General features: G+C 42.2%; 1 protein-coding gene across 5 annotated transcripts in view; it reads left to right on the top strand.

The window, feature by feature from the left end:
* Positions 1-14,652, top strand: part of CHD6 (chromodomain helicase DNA binding protein 6) — a 196,546-nt gene that overhangs the window by 63,930 nt on the left and 117,964 nt on the right. For all 5 annotated transcript variants that reach the window (XM_064573191.1, XM_064573193.1, XM_064573194.1 and 2 more), the window contains one exon: positions 778-1,298. In XM_064573191.1, the coding sequence (XP_064429261.1) occupies positions 778-1,298 (521 nt within the window). The remainder of the gene's footprint in view (positions 1-777; positions 1,299-14,652) is intronic.

The following is a 14,652-nucleotide window of genomic DNA, read 5'->3' as shown; positions in this document are numbered from 1 at the left end:
GTCTTTAGCTTCTGTGACACATTTTCTTCTAATGGCATCTGTCACAATAAAGCTTTCTCTTATATGGGCAGGGTTTTTTGTTGTTGTTGTTTTGTTTTGTTTTTGCAAGTGGCCAAAGGTTATTTGGTGCTGTGTCTGGGGGCTTAGATGATCATACAGAGGACCACCACTTTTAGTTAAAAATAAAAGATGTAGTTTTGAATGATCCAAGTTTTCTTGTTGAAAACCAAACCAGCTGAATGTTGATGCAGCTTGAGGATATGTGAGAGCAAAGATTTGGGGAAATCAACACCATGCTGAGTTTGCCCCCGCGTCCTTGCCATCCAGGGATACCACTTTTATTTATGAGCACACTTGAGCAGAACTTTCGTGTCCTTGCATGAGATATGCCATTCTGGGTCAGAACAGTGTGCCTAGGATCTAAAAGTATCTTGTGGGACATCATTGTTGTTGCCTGTTCTAGACGTGGGACTTCTAAGGTGTTTCAGATTTTGGCACATAACATGGAAATCCTTTAGAGTGGTAGGGTTTGTTTGTTTTTTTTTAAACATATGAATTTTTTATATGCTAACAGTGGCTTGGTGCGGGTCCGCAAAGGCAAACAAATAAAGTGTGTCCCGGTTGCCACTGTCTCCCTAAGACCTAGCCCATGAAGAACTAACACACGGTAGGAAATCAGTAAATGTTGAACACATCCGTGCATTCAGACGTCATAGCACTCTCTAGAATGAAGCATGCAATGGAAAAGTAATATGCTTGTTTCTCTCTCTTTTACAGTTGTCAAATTTAAAAGTTCTGAATCACTCCCCAATGTCTGATGCCTCTGTCAATTTTGACTACAAATCCCCCTCCCCGTTTGACCACAGCACTGATCAGGAAGAGAAAATTGAAGATGTTGCCAGTCACTGTCTGCCTCAGGAGGCCCTGTATGCTGCTGAGGAGGAAGCTGAGACCCTTTTTCCTAGGAAAATGACATCCCATAATGGAATGGAGGACAGTGGAGGGGGAGGCACTGGAGTAAAGAAGAAAAGGAAGAAAAAGGATCCAGGGGAGCAAGAGGGTACAGCAAAGGGAAGCAAGGACAGGGAGCCCAAGCCAAAGAGGAAGCGAGAACCTAGAGAGCCAAAGGAACCCAGGAAGGCCAAGGAGCCCAAGAGGGCCAAGGAGCCCAAGGAGCCTAAGCAGAAGGATGGAGCCAAGAAAGCGCGGAAGCCCCGGGAGGCCTCGGGCACCAAAGAGGCCAAAGAGAAGAGGAGCAGCGCCGACTCTGTAGCCAGGACGAAGTCCAAGAAGGCCAGGTGCGTCTCTTCCCCGCCCCGCCCCCCGCCCCCCGCACACTTGGCTCTACCTACACAGAATGGTTTGCCTTTGGCCTTACTCCAGCCCCTGGACATAACTCTACTTCTTTCATCCAAAATGAACCACTTTCTCACCTCCTGATGAGGGAAAGATAACCTCAATACTGGCCCTCCCACTTCTTACCATTCCTTTTGGATTAAGAAGAATTAAAATACATTCGCACGCACAGGGTGTAAGGGAAGGGACGTCAGAGGGTGACCCAGGGAGGTTTGGGGGACAGCAGCAGTGTGGAGTGGCAGAGGGGCAGCTGTCAGGATGATGCCCGGTCCCGGGAGTCAGTGCGCGGGCAGTCTGGGAGAGCCGTGGGTCTGCGCACACCGAAGAGGACTGCCCAGCTTCCCTCGGCCACGAGCTCTCTAGTGTGGGGTCACTCCTTGTCTGTTTCTCTCATCCAGCCTCTGACACAGTGCCGGACACATCAGTAGTGCTCAGGAAGGGATACGTAAATGAGACCAGTAGAGACCACAGTAGAGAGCTTGGAGGGCATGGGTACAGATTCACCACAGAGTGGGTGGCATTAAGGGTCCTGGCTAGAGATCCTATCAGCATCCACATGTACTCTTCATTCAGGAAACTCCGTATTTGTCATCGTGTACAAATGGAATGTTTCTCATTTTGTCTCTTCCTAAATTCTTTGTACAGAACATTTAAACTTTCTGAGGAAATGCAAAGAAAAAAATACATAACCTCTATATAGTTAAAAGGAACTCAAGGAATTTAAGTTTCTAAAACCTCAGTGCAGAATGTAGAGCAGGAGCACCCATAAAACGCAGAGATTGATGTGAGTGCTCACATAAAGTAATGAGATTGTCAGACCAGGCATGGAGGAAGTAAGTTTTAAAGAGAAGAAAGCATTTTGGATGGTTTATGCTATGACTCAGAATTTACTATATAGTTCGTTCATTTTCAAAAGGATTTTGTTGGGACCAGATGGATAATTTCATAATCCAAGTTAAAACTGCCTTAAAATATTCATTCCCTTCTGCCTGGCAGGGTATTTCATCTTTTGTCTATCATAGAGGCTTGGGTGTGGGGTGATCCTAGGAATGTAGTTTACAGACAGTGTACCTAAAGTATCCTATAGAAGGTCAAGAGTGGTAGATAAAAATCAGGATTCTCACTAAAAAGAAACTTAGGGGCTCTGTTTCTTAGTGAACCTAGTGAGCATACTAGGTGACGTAGCAGAGTGAGTGTCTGCCTTCTGCTATAACTTTCATCTCCAAGTTACTTTGGAGAAGCTTAAGTGGTTCTTCAGGGTAATAACACATGTGAGGGAGAACCAGATGTGAGCTAGTGGGGTGACTTTCAGAAAACAAAGAGGAATCTCCGAGGATAGTGTTTTAGAATTAGGGTGATTGGAGGAGAGTTTTCACAGCTCTACTAAGGCTTTTGGTTTGTTTGTAGAAGGTATTAGAAAGCCATAGGTATCTGAGCTCACTAGGATTAGGCTCTGGCGCTTACCTGCTTAAAGCATTTCACATTTACTTTGTGTGAGCTATGAAACAAGGAGATGAGCATACAGACGTTGCCCTAAGTTCCATATGGGGGCCACGAGGAGGCATTTCACAAAACAACTTTAGGTGTCCTGTATATGTGTAGCAATACTAAGGGAACCTGTCTGTGATCTGAGTAGGCTGTATACAATGTAAGTGAGCCGGAGAAGTGCTTGGTAGTGTTTTCAAGTGCTGCTAACTTCTGGCAGCAGAAGACACCCTTTGAGAGGATACTGGCAGAGCTGGTTATCTCTTCAGGATGGTGGGCAAGTTCCGCGAGCTTTCTCTCTTGATTTTGGGGCTATGTAAAATGGACTTGTAACATGATAGAATTCTGTGTAGCTTGGTAGGGTTTTGCACTGGTGAGCTTTTCATTTCTTGTCCTTTATATATTTAGTAAATTGCTTTGGTTCCTTTAATTAAAGATCCCACTGGTCAACAGAAGCAGTTTTAGTTATGAAAGGACATTAATTGAAAAAAAAATGTTGGCAATTGAGGTGTGTGCTCCTTGATTTACTGTCTTGCAGATTGGCTCAAGTACATGTTTTGATGAGAGTAGTTACTGATCAGACCTGGATATTGGTAGTTGCAGATCATTCACTGAGCACTTGGATTATCGTGAGAGCTCCATAATTGATTTAAGGCTTCCAGTCTTTTCCACCTTCGGTCCATCTTGTCAGCTTCCACTGGTGAATCTTTCGGAAGCACCGTTATTATCTTATTTCTATTTGTAGTTGGAAAAGGTGGTGAATCAAATGCCTTCATCCTCTCCTCCTCCCAGATCAGTTTGGAAATAGTCAACAGAGATGGAGGTGCAGTGATCAGCTTTATTATAAACTGGGCTTGAAGAACCTCCACCAGCTTGTGGCTGGAATTGGGCTGCTTGTTACTCCCTCAGTTGAGTTTACCCCCCCAGAACTGCAGGCACTGAAGCCTGGAGCACACGTGGGGCCATGTCTGCTCTGTTCCTTTTCCCAGTCTCTCCAGTCTGATAGGTCCCTGATTAGATGTGGGAGGAGTTTGAAGAAGGGCTGAAAATCTGTCGCCAGTATTATTCCCTCCTTGGGAGTAAAACAGCGGGGATCGGGAAATGAGATTTCTTCTAACAGTTTATGCCTGTTGTGAAACTTATGATTGTTCCTTCTGCTTCCAAGACAAAGTCCAGACTCCTTTCTGTTATTTATACACTTTGGGGTCTGACCCTTCCCCTACTTCCAGTCTGACAATAGACCTCACCAGCTAGACTGATGTCACTGGCCCTTAAAGACACTTGACTTGTTTCTCCTGGATTGCTCTTGCTCTTCCTCCCAACATGATGCCCTTGTCCTTTTCCTAGGATCCCAAGTCCTTTCCATTTCCAGATCTGAGTGCAAGTCCCAGTTCTCCATAGAGCTTCTCCAAACCAGTGTGCTGGTGTGTCCCCTCTTCCATAGCACTTGGAGCCTTGCTCTGCATTGTAAATCAGAGATTTTTTCCCTGGAAAGACTGAAGCAGAGCTAGTCTGACTTGTACTGTAGCCAGGAAGAGGGAGACCCACTGAGAAGTGACTTGTGTACAGGGGTGTGTCGTAAACTCAGACCTCCTGATCCCCAGTCTTGTACATTTCCCTCTGCAGAAGGTGCCTTTAGTCATAAACTGTCATTGTCATGTGTGTATGACTTGTCTCGTCAACATCAGTTAAGTGCCTGAGGTCGGGACCACTATGCTTTGTGTCTTTAATGCTGTTGGGGATCAGTCACCAGAGAGGTTTGTCAGGTCGTTTGACACATTAAGAGTGTTTCTGTATTTATACATTATAATATATAATTTATGTATTTATATACTATGTATTTGTATATTATATCATATGTATGTAATTTGTTTTCCTAGAACAAATGGGTAGAGCTTGTCTCCCTGAAAATAAAACCCATATAAGATATAATAACTCCCATTATTTTTTTCCATTGTTAAATAATAATAGGTGGTGTCTCAGTTTTAACTAAAGAAATGAACATTGTTTTTTAAAGATTTTTATTTATTTATTTATTTATTTGAGAGAGAGAGAGAATGAGAGACAGAGAGCATGAGAGGGAAGAGGGCAGAGGGAGAAGTAGACCCCCTGCTGAGCAGGGAGCCCGATGTGGGACTCGATCCTGGGACTCCAGGATCATGACCTGAGCCGAAGGCAGTCGCTTAACCAACTGAGCCACCTAAGCGCCCAGAAATGAACATTTTTTTTTAAGATTTTATTTATTTATTTGACGGAGAGAGACAGTGAGAGCGGGAACACAAGCAGGGGGAGTGGGAGAGGGAGAAGCAGGCTTCCCGCGGAGCAGGGAGCCTGATGCGGGGCTCAATCCCAGGACCCTAGGATCATGACCTGAGCCAAAGGCAGACGCTTAATGACTGAGCCACCCAGGCGCCCCTAAAGAAATGAACATTTTAAAAATAACTTGTCAGGCGCCTGGGTGGCTCAGTTGGTTAAGCGACTGCCTTCGGCTCAGGTCATGATCCTGGAGTCCCGTGATCGAGTCCCACATCGGGCTCCCTGCTCAGCAGGGGGTCTACTTCTCCCTCTGACACTCCCCCATCTCATGCTCTCTCTCTCTCTCTCTCTCTCTCATTCTCTCTCTCAAATAAATAAAATCTTTAAAAAAATAAAATAAAATAAAAATAAAAATAACTTGTCTAAGGCACAGAACTAATGGGCAGCGCTGTTGGGATTGGACTCCGGGCTCCCACTTTCTTCTCCCACAGCTTTGCACTTGTTTGTGCCTCACTAGGGAATGTTGGGAATGGAAAGTGGTGGGGAGATTCCAGTGTTGGAGAAATTGTTTTTTTACTTGTAGGAAGTGGCCCTTCTTCTGTAGAATTTCAGTTTGCACACTCCACAGTGTCCTCCAATCCTCTAAAGACTGTAAGGTGGCTCCAGCTTTTTCCTGTGCTGCTTCTCTAAGCAGATAAGCGAACACATCTCTTCTTCTAAACAGGCGACTGAGCCTAACAGATTTTCCTTTTCAAGGATGACATCAGTAATGATGAATATTCATTTACTGCATAAGGGATGAAAGTCCAAAATGCCCACGTAAGAAAGGCGAGAAGATTTTTTTTTTTTAAACTATCATCTCTTCCTTTCCCTTCAAATTATCTTGGAGCTTAATTCACTTCCTTATTGTCTAAAACTTAGCAAGAAAGCTCTTCCAGGAAGCCAAGTTAGGCTGTCATCTCCCTGACTCTGATATGTAAATTTCACTTAGTATAGATTAATCGCTTTTGCAGTTTTTTAATTATAGTACCTTTTCCCAAAGAGGAAGGGGCCCCTGGCATAAGAAGACATACAGACAAAGATACACATGCACATGTATATCCAAACATATACACAGACCTATCCATATGTAGATACACAGGGCCTGTATGGCTGCAGCAAGGGGATCAGGAAGGTAGGCAGGTGTCAAGTCCCATCCTGGGGGGCCATATAATGTTGATAAGGCTTTGGGAAAATGCTTTGGTATTAGGAAAGCACCTTGGCACTTCATTAGGGAGGCCAAAGGAGTTTTTCATTAAGGAACCTTAAAAGATGTAATGGATTCTGTCCTCAACAACAGTTTTAGGATCAAATGCTTCTATGTGCCTATGAATTTCATATTTTTATTTCTTGAAATAGCATTTAGTAAGTGTTAGCTTCATGGCATTAAAGCATGGTTTGGTGATCAGGAAAGATGACCCATTCCAGTGTGTGTGAGGCCATCTGGTGTTCTTACTCCACATCTAGGGAGGAGTGCCTGAGGAGTGGGTTGATGGCCTTTTAGGCTGCGCTCTCTTAAATCAGGACCTGAGCATTTTGATTGAGCTGGAGGTTGTTTTTTGTAAGCCAGGGTCTTGAGTGTTGGTGTTCATTTTGTTGAAGGCAGAGCATAAGCTTTGGCATTTCCACACATGTCAGAGTGGTTTATATTCTCTCTCTTGAAAGTCAAGAAACTGATTGGTTGGGGGCACCTGGGTGGCTCAGTCAGTTAAGCATCTACCTTCGGCTCAGGTCATGGTCCCAGGGTCCTGGGATTGAGCCCCTTGTTGGGCTCCCTGCTCGGTGGGGAGTCTGGGGAGTCTGGTTCTCCTCCATCTGCCTCTCCAAGAGAGAGCTCATGCTCTCTCTTGCTCTCTCTCAAATAAACAAATAAAATCTTAAAAAAAAAAGAAAAAAGAAAGAAAGAAAGAAACTGATCAGTGAACCTAGCCTAAGTGGAGGAACATCTGCTTGGATCTCTGATGCTCAGACTTTGCTGTGCCTAAGGAATCACCTGGACAGCTTGTTAGAAAAGTAGATTCCAGACTACATCCCCAGAGAGGGTGATTTATTAGGTCTGAGGTAGACCCAGGAATCTGCAAATTCAAAAGCTTGCCAGGTAATTAAAGTATACTTGGTTCTTAGACCATCCTTTGAGAAACAGATAAAAGATCACTGGGAAAATGGAGCATATTTACATTTTTATATTTAACATCCAAACAGAGGAAAAGAGATGAATGGTGTGGTGAGCCCTATGAAGTAATAAATATGTATTGGTTTCTGCCCTGGTTCCTGGCACAGAGCTCCTGAAACCCTTGTACGTTCCTGAGTGATAAGAATACCAGTCTCATCTCTTATTCTGATATTTGGTCTTTGACCCATCCTTGACACAGTACTCCTGAAACCGTCTGGAGCTGGGCTTAGGCTCCAGAGTGTGTTGGCATTCTTTCTGTTGGGGGATTTGTTTTTATATTCTGACCAATTATTAGAAGGAAGAAGACAAATGTGAAGACATACAAGTTCTGAGTAGAGACATGTGCTTGAAACCCACTGGGTTTTATGTGAAGTAGGGAGGAAATGTGAATGACAAGGGCAGAGACCCACTTCTGAAGCTTTGGACTAAGTCTCCATTCCTATTTTTCTAGGAGAACCTGGAGTGCTTATTACTCTGTAATCCCCAGGGCTTTTTTTTTTTTTTTTTTAAGATTTTATTTATTTATTTGAGAGAGAGAAAGCATGAGGTGGGGAGGGTCAGAGGGAGAAGCAGACTCCCCGCCGAGCAGGGAGCCCGACACGGGACTCGATCCAGGGACCCCAGGATCATGACCTGAGCCGAAGGCAGTCGCTTAACCAACTGAGCCACCCAGGCGCCCTCCCCAGGGCTTTTTAAGTTAGGCTTGGGTACATAGTGGGCTTTTACTGATTCTGAAAGGAAACACTTACTAAATAATAATGCTTGATGAATACCTGCTTCTTTCTTTTTTCAGTATATTTTTAGTGCCTCTTGTGTGCCTTGCTTTATTTATGAGTACTTTTGGTGGGAGTGGGATAGTGGAGGAAGGAAGGTGTCATAGAAGTGTCATCTGTATTCCTCCCTATCTCAGAGGAGCTTTACGCGTTAGAGAAACAGTCTTGCGAGTGTTCCAAAAACAGGCAAAAATATAAACAAGCGAAAGAACCTAGTATAACTATATACAGAGTAACTGAAAGGATTTGCGGATTAAGAGTGTTTCAGTTGTGGTCCAGAGAGTCAGTCCCTTGGAAGTGGTGAGAACTGAGCCAGGTATTAAAGGAATTAGTAGATAAGAAAAGACTTAAAGCAAAAAGACCAAAAGACATTTAAATAAATGTCCTGGGGGCCAGAGGGCTTCCAGTTCTGTTTTTTTTTCTCCCTGTATTTACTTTTATTTGCATTTATTTTATTTATTATTTTATGGCCATAAGTTTTTGTTTCTTCTGGGATATCTTTTTCTTCTGTGCAACCTCCTCTCCTGGTTTAGGAGCAGTCTGCTTTTTTTCAGTAAGGATCATCTCAGTGTCCAGGGAGAGCTCATGTATGAGTTAATCCGACCATGAACTGTGTAAATTCTGTGCCGCATCTTGGGGCCTTTGTTCACCTGGGTGTGCACCATGGCCAGAGTCTGCATCTAAACCCTGCACATTTTTAAGCCTGTGGGGTAAAGATTCAGCGCTCTTTGTGGGCCGCCGACCCCCTGTGTGCAGCCCCGCTCTTTGGCCTGGGCACGCCTACCAGTTCTGCCATTGTAGCACCGGATCAGCTCCCAACTGCTTCTGTACGGCGCGGCCGTCAGATACTTGGGGCTTTTCGGATCTGCGTACCCTTGATGGCCTGGGCAGTTTCACATGTGTTCTTAAAGGGAACACGAAGATTTGAACCTCTTGATTTGCATGATTTTGTAGGGTTTTCTGGGTCAGGTGAATAGCAAATCACTTTCAGAGATGGTGGGGCTGGGGGTTGCTACTAGTTTTAAGATGGCCACAAGTATACTTTTATTTTCACTTCCTAACCAAATGATAGCGAAATGACAGGAAGGACGGAGGGGAATAAATCTTTAAAGATGAGAGATGTTGTGAATTTCTGGGCAAGGAACATCACTGTATCATGCTGGTGGATAAATGCTGTGGGGGGATCCCAACATGCAGGAGCTCTTTGTAGCAGAGATAGAAATGCTTCTTCCTCACAATAGACCTGGCAGCCCTGGAGAAGGGATGGGAGGCAGGCCAGAAGTGGAGGTGACTGATGAAGGGACTGTCTATAGGATGAGTGGTCATACGGCTTGTCAGCTCCAGGCCGAAATCAGGTAGTTACTCTAAAGAAATTGAGCAGTTTGCCCTGGGGGATGGTCTGGGGCTCCCACGTGGAGACTCCCATTGACAGGAAGGGGACTTAGGGCTAGTTGCTCTGCCTTTCCCTGCCAGTACCCTAAAAGGGGCAAGAGGGGCAGCTCCCTGTGTGTGCAGAGTTCTAGGCCAAGCTTCTCATTCAGGGCTGAGGCTTGGTCTCACCAGCCACCTATATTATCAACCTCATTTAATTTAATTTAATTTAATTTAATTTTACTTTATTTAAAGATTTTATTTATTTATTTGACAGAGAGAGAGCACAAGCAGGGGGAGGGGCAGAGGGAGAGGGAGAATCAGGCTCCCCGTTAAGCAGGGAGCCCCATGTGGGACTTGATCCCAGGACCTTGGGATCATGACCTGAGCCGAAGGCAGACGCTTAACGACTGAGCCACCCAGGTGCCCCTCAACCTCATTCATTTTAAACAAGAGCAATCCACTAAAGATCATGTTCCTGGAGTAGAAGTAGTTCCTGGGCTGTACCCCCAGCCACGTGCATGTCTGTGAAGGCGGTAACTGGTATCATGTGCTGTTTTCAGTTCTGAATTTGGGAATTACAGCAACTCCCTGTGGCAATAACTGATTTTTCCTGCTGACTTTGATGGATTTTTTATAAGGTTTAATTTAGAAATGGGATGATGAGTTATTTTGAAATAATGGGGTTTGATGGATAAAAATTTTTAATACCTGGAATCTATGGGGGCAGAGTAATAAATAACTCCTAGTAGAACAGCATTGTGACACATACCAGATCTTTCTCCTCATAATCAGATCCAGTGCTCAGTTTCTAACTCTCAGTTCTACCAAAGAAACCTGGAGGTTGGGGACTGGAGATGAGGCTCGGAGGAAAGTTTGAGAAAGTCTTGTCTATCTAGTGCTTTCATGTAATTTTCTGTAAGTAGCTACTGTAATGTAATTTCCTATTCAGAAGGCCCCCAAATTGCTTCTTTTCCTAATACAAGTTGCAGAAAGTAAAGATGTAGAAAATCTTCTTGGCTGATGAAGCTGTATAGAAGACAGCCGGAGAGCTTTGGGGTGAGGCCTCCTCATCAACTCTTGTTAGTTACATCAGATAGTCGTCCTGTGTGCGTGGTACCATTTATATATTGCAAGTGTCTTGCGTGTCATAAATATGTGATAGATGCTTTCTCTAAATTTAGTAGATATATGTTTTATTATAAAATCAAGTTCGACTAAAAATAAGTGCTTTGAGCCTCAAAAGTCTTGTTTGCCATTTTTCTTTCTGTCCTTGCAAGTTAGTTTGTTCTAACTCTGAAACCTAGAAAAGATTATAAAAATGAAATTGCTTTGATCTAGCCCCAAGTGCCATTAAGTGGTGAGAGTATTGGGTCTTTGTATTATACAGAACTCCCTTGGTTACAAGTGACATAAACCCAACTTGAATTCAGTTAAAAAAAAAAAAAAAAGTAACAAAGCGTTCACTGACTTGAAGAATCAGACCGGGAAGTACAGTTGAGGATTCCGCCAGTGCTCTTTGCCTCCAGTCCTCTCCTGTATCTTTCTGGGTGTCAGCTCCATCCTTTGCAACTGCTTTTCTTCTGGAGGTTGAACTGTGGCTGCCTGCAATTATGGGCTCACAGCTTAACAACCTTATGTTGTAGGAGGAAAGAGATTCGTTTTCCTACCCAATCCTGCCAAAAATTAATTTTTTTTTAAGGAGGGTCTCCTAAGTTGGCCTGGCTGGGTCATGTGTCCATCCCTGGATCAGTCACTGTGGTATAAGGAATAGGATGCCGTAGCACAGCCTGACCTTCTGCCCACTCTTGTAGTCTGGAAGGTCCATAGTGGTTATCAGCAAAAAAATGCTGAACAAACACACTGCCCACTTCAGTCATGGGATAGGTATATATCAAAATAAATATTTATGTTTTTTCTTGAACCATTTGAGAATAAGGTGTATATATCATGACTTTTTATCCCTAAGTACTCCCATGAGTCTTTCTTAAGAGTGAGGCCATTTTCTTATCTAACCATTGTCTAGTTACTGCTTTTTTACTTGCAACTTATTAGCAATCTGTGGGGAGACACTTTAAGATCATGCAAAAATCCTGCTCATCTTCACATTGTTCTCCCTAGATTTAGCATTCCTTGGTGGTTCTGGACTGTACTCATTTTTCCTATAGTGGTTACAAAATGATTTTCCAACTCCACCTTTCCTCTGTATTTACCGTTTGGGCTCTTTAGTAAGCAAGAGCCCTCCCTTCTCCCTTATTTATTCATTATTTATCCAGTACTGGTATGGATTCCTATTATTCTCAGCTTCTATAATTCATTACTGTCCTTAGTTACTTTGGTGCTCAGATGGTCCCAGTTTTGACCCACAATAGCTCTTCAGGTTAATTCCTATGTCTTTTCGCCATGCTGCCTTCATTTTTTTTTAGCACTCCCTTACTTTCTGACATAGCAAGAATGTTTCAGGCTCATCTCATATCTTCCCTACCTCAGCCTTGGAATCGGCTATTTCTGTAAGGAACTTTGGTATTAGAAACCAAGTTGTGAGTGCTGAGTGTGCACATTGCTAATGGGGCATCTTCACTTTTTGGCTCTTTGAGTTGTCAAAGCAAGGGGGAAACACACATACATGTGCACACATATGTACACACACCTATATGCACACATGCATAATATATCCATAATACATGTATGCACATTTATATGCATGTGTTCATATATATGCTTATTTTAGAAAATCTGAGTCCATGCCGATACCTCCAATTTAGATACCCTATTATCATCCCCTTTTATCTTCCTTGCCTTACAGCATTTCATATTTACATCTTCCCTCTTCCTCAGTGAGAACCCCGGCTCCTCACATCAACACATCAACACATGTACTCGTTTGCTTAATCCCATATCACATCTAAAATGGCTTCAAAATTGCTTCACCCACATGCCTACCAAAAAGTTCAGGATTTTTTCACTGCTCCAAAAGCTGAAAGTATACAGTCAAATACAGTTGACCCTTGAGCAACACAGGTTTGAACTGCATGGGTCCACTTATATGCAGATTTTTTCCAATAAATACAGTACAGTACTGTAATGAAGCTCAATGTGGGGCTCGATCTCACAACCCTGAGATCATGACCTGAGCTGAAATCAAGTTGGACACTTAACTGACTGAGCCACCCAGGTGCCCCTCTTTTTAAAATATAAATAGATATATTTTCTTATTTTCCCTTTATCCTTCCACAAAAGGTAGCATAATACACCATTTTGCACTTAGCTTTTCACACTTAGCTGTGTATCTCAGAAATCATTCCACATCAGTGTGTAGGATTCTTAATTGTTTTTACGGCTGCATAGTACTCTACTGTAGGTATCTGAATTTGTTCACTTTTATTCTTTATGTAGGTAGTTTCTATTAATTTGCAATTACTAAACAATGCTGCAGTGAGTAACCTCACTCGTGTATATTTTCATATCGTTGGAGGTGTATCTTTAGAGTATATTCCTATAAATGGAATTGCTAGTTCAAAGGGTATATACATGTGTAGTTTTGTTACATATTATTTGACCACTATTTTTGAAGAACCTGGGTTTCAGAGAGCAAACAAGCATCCATGGACCAAATCCATCTGTAGGTAGAGCAGTTTGGAGGTTAAATGTCTTCATTTGATAAAACTCAAGCATAAAGTTTTCAAAAGTTATTCCAAAGAGGGAGAAAACACATTTCATCTAATCTTCCTGGACAATAAATTTGGTGATATTTTCTTGTGTCCTATTTGAAAATCCCATTTATAAGCTTATAAAGAATCTTTTCTTCCTGATACTTGTCTTCATCAGAAAAGTTCCAAGAAGAATTTTTGGAACTCAAAATTGATTCTGTTGCCAAAGGTAACCTACAGAAAATCACTTTGAAGATTTCCCAGCTAGAGTATCTTCTTACTTACCCACAGATAAGCAAGCAGGTTTCACCAGTCATTTTCCTGTTTTACCAACACATTTGAGAAGGTGTTCCCTCTACTCTACACTGGCCCCAGCTTCTGGCTAGGAAAATCTAGTAGTGTCCCAGCTTGACTTTGGAAGTGCCTCAGTAACTCTTCCTTACACTCATTACTTAATGTGACTCTGAAAAATGGAAGGCAAATATAAAATATGTAAAGTCTTGTAGTAAAGATTTGTATTTTGAGGAGGTTCGGTTCCTTAATTATGGCTTGAGCTTGGTTTAGTTTTGAGTTTGATTTTGAGTGTGAGTTGAGTAGTTCTGAGTATATATATAAATATATACATATAATGAAGATTAAACATATAGACAAAGTGTTCTAATATAATGAAGTTATATTTAGTAGATAGATAAATTGATTTCAGTTGTTGGGAGAAAGGATTTCAGATTTTACAGAAGATTAAACAGGGCCCTGAGCATGTGATTATTATGGTGACTCTTAGTATATTAATCAGCTATCATTAAATTTGTGTCCAAAAAATTAAGCACAAACCTTCTTTTGTTGAGAGATCCATTTAAAAAACTGTCAACAACTATGGGTTTGTAGATTTATTTTTCTGTATTTGGGTCATTGGAATATTTTGTTGCTAATTCTTTTGGTCATTATTTTGAGATTCAAATAACATTAAAGGAGATTTAAAGTTTTTACATTCATTAAAAGGGAGACTAGGGTTTTAAAAAAAGCCAGAAAACACAATATGGTGTTAAAAGCAACAGGCTGTGGGTCACGCAAGCTGAGTGTGGGCCTCTGCTGCTGACTTTGGGACCTTTACTGCTTTTAAACCTGTCTCTTCATCTGGAATATGAGGTTCATTTACCTGCCCTGACTCCCTCATGAGACTGTTGTTGTTAACAGTGAAATGAGACATGGAACACACAAGTGCTTTATAGAACATAAATTGCTATACAATTTTCTTAGTGAGAAGCTATATAACATGACATAAATATTCCCATGAAAATTTAGAATCTTTATAAACTGTTTCACCTGTGTCTCCTCTTCTGAACTGATAAGTAAAATCTTTGTTTTTTCCTCCGTGTTTGAGAATACAAGTCCCTTATTGAAATTTATAATCCTCCAAAATGGCAAGACCCCTTGAATTTCATTTCCTCAGGTTGAACCAAAATAATTTTCATAAAGAATTTTCTTGGTAGGTAGGCAAGCCGGTCTTCAGCCCGGAAAATCGAGGATGTACTATTTGTGCTGACCTGAT

This window comes from Mirounga angustirostris, unplaced genomic scaffold (assembly GCF_029215605.1).
Source record: "Mirounga angustirostris isolate CCGP_5_RB_7025 unplaced genomic scaffold, mMirAng1.0.hap1 SCAF_10, whole genome shotgun sequence".
In the NCBI taxonomy this organism is placed as follows: domain Eukaryota; kingdom Metazoa; phylum Chordata; class Mammalia; order Carnivora; family Phocidae; genus Mirounga; species Mirounga angustirostris.
The sequence above is the reverse complement of the archived record's forward strand: the minus strand, read 5'-3'. Positions and strand labels throughout refer to the sequence as shown.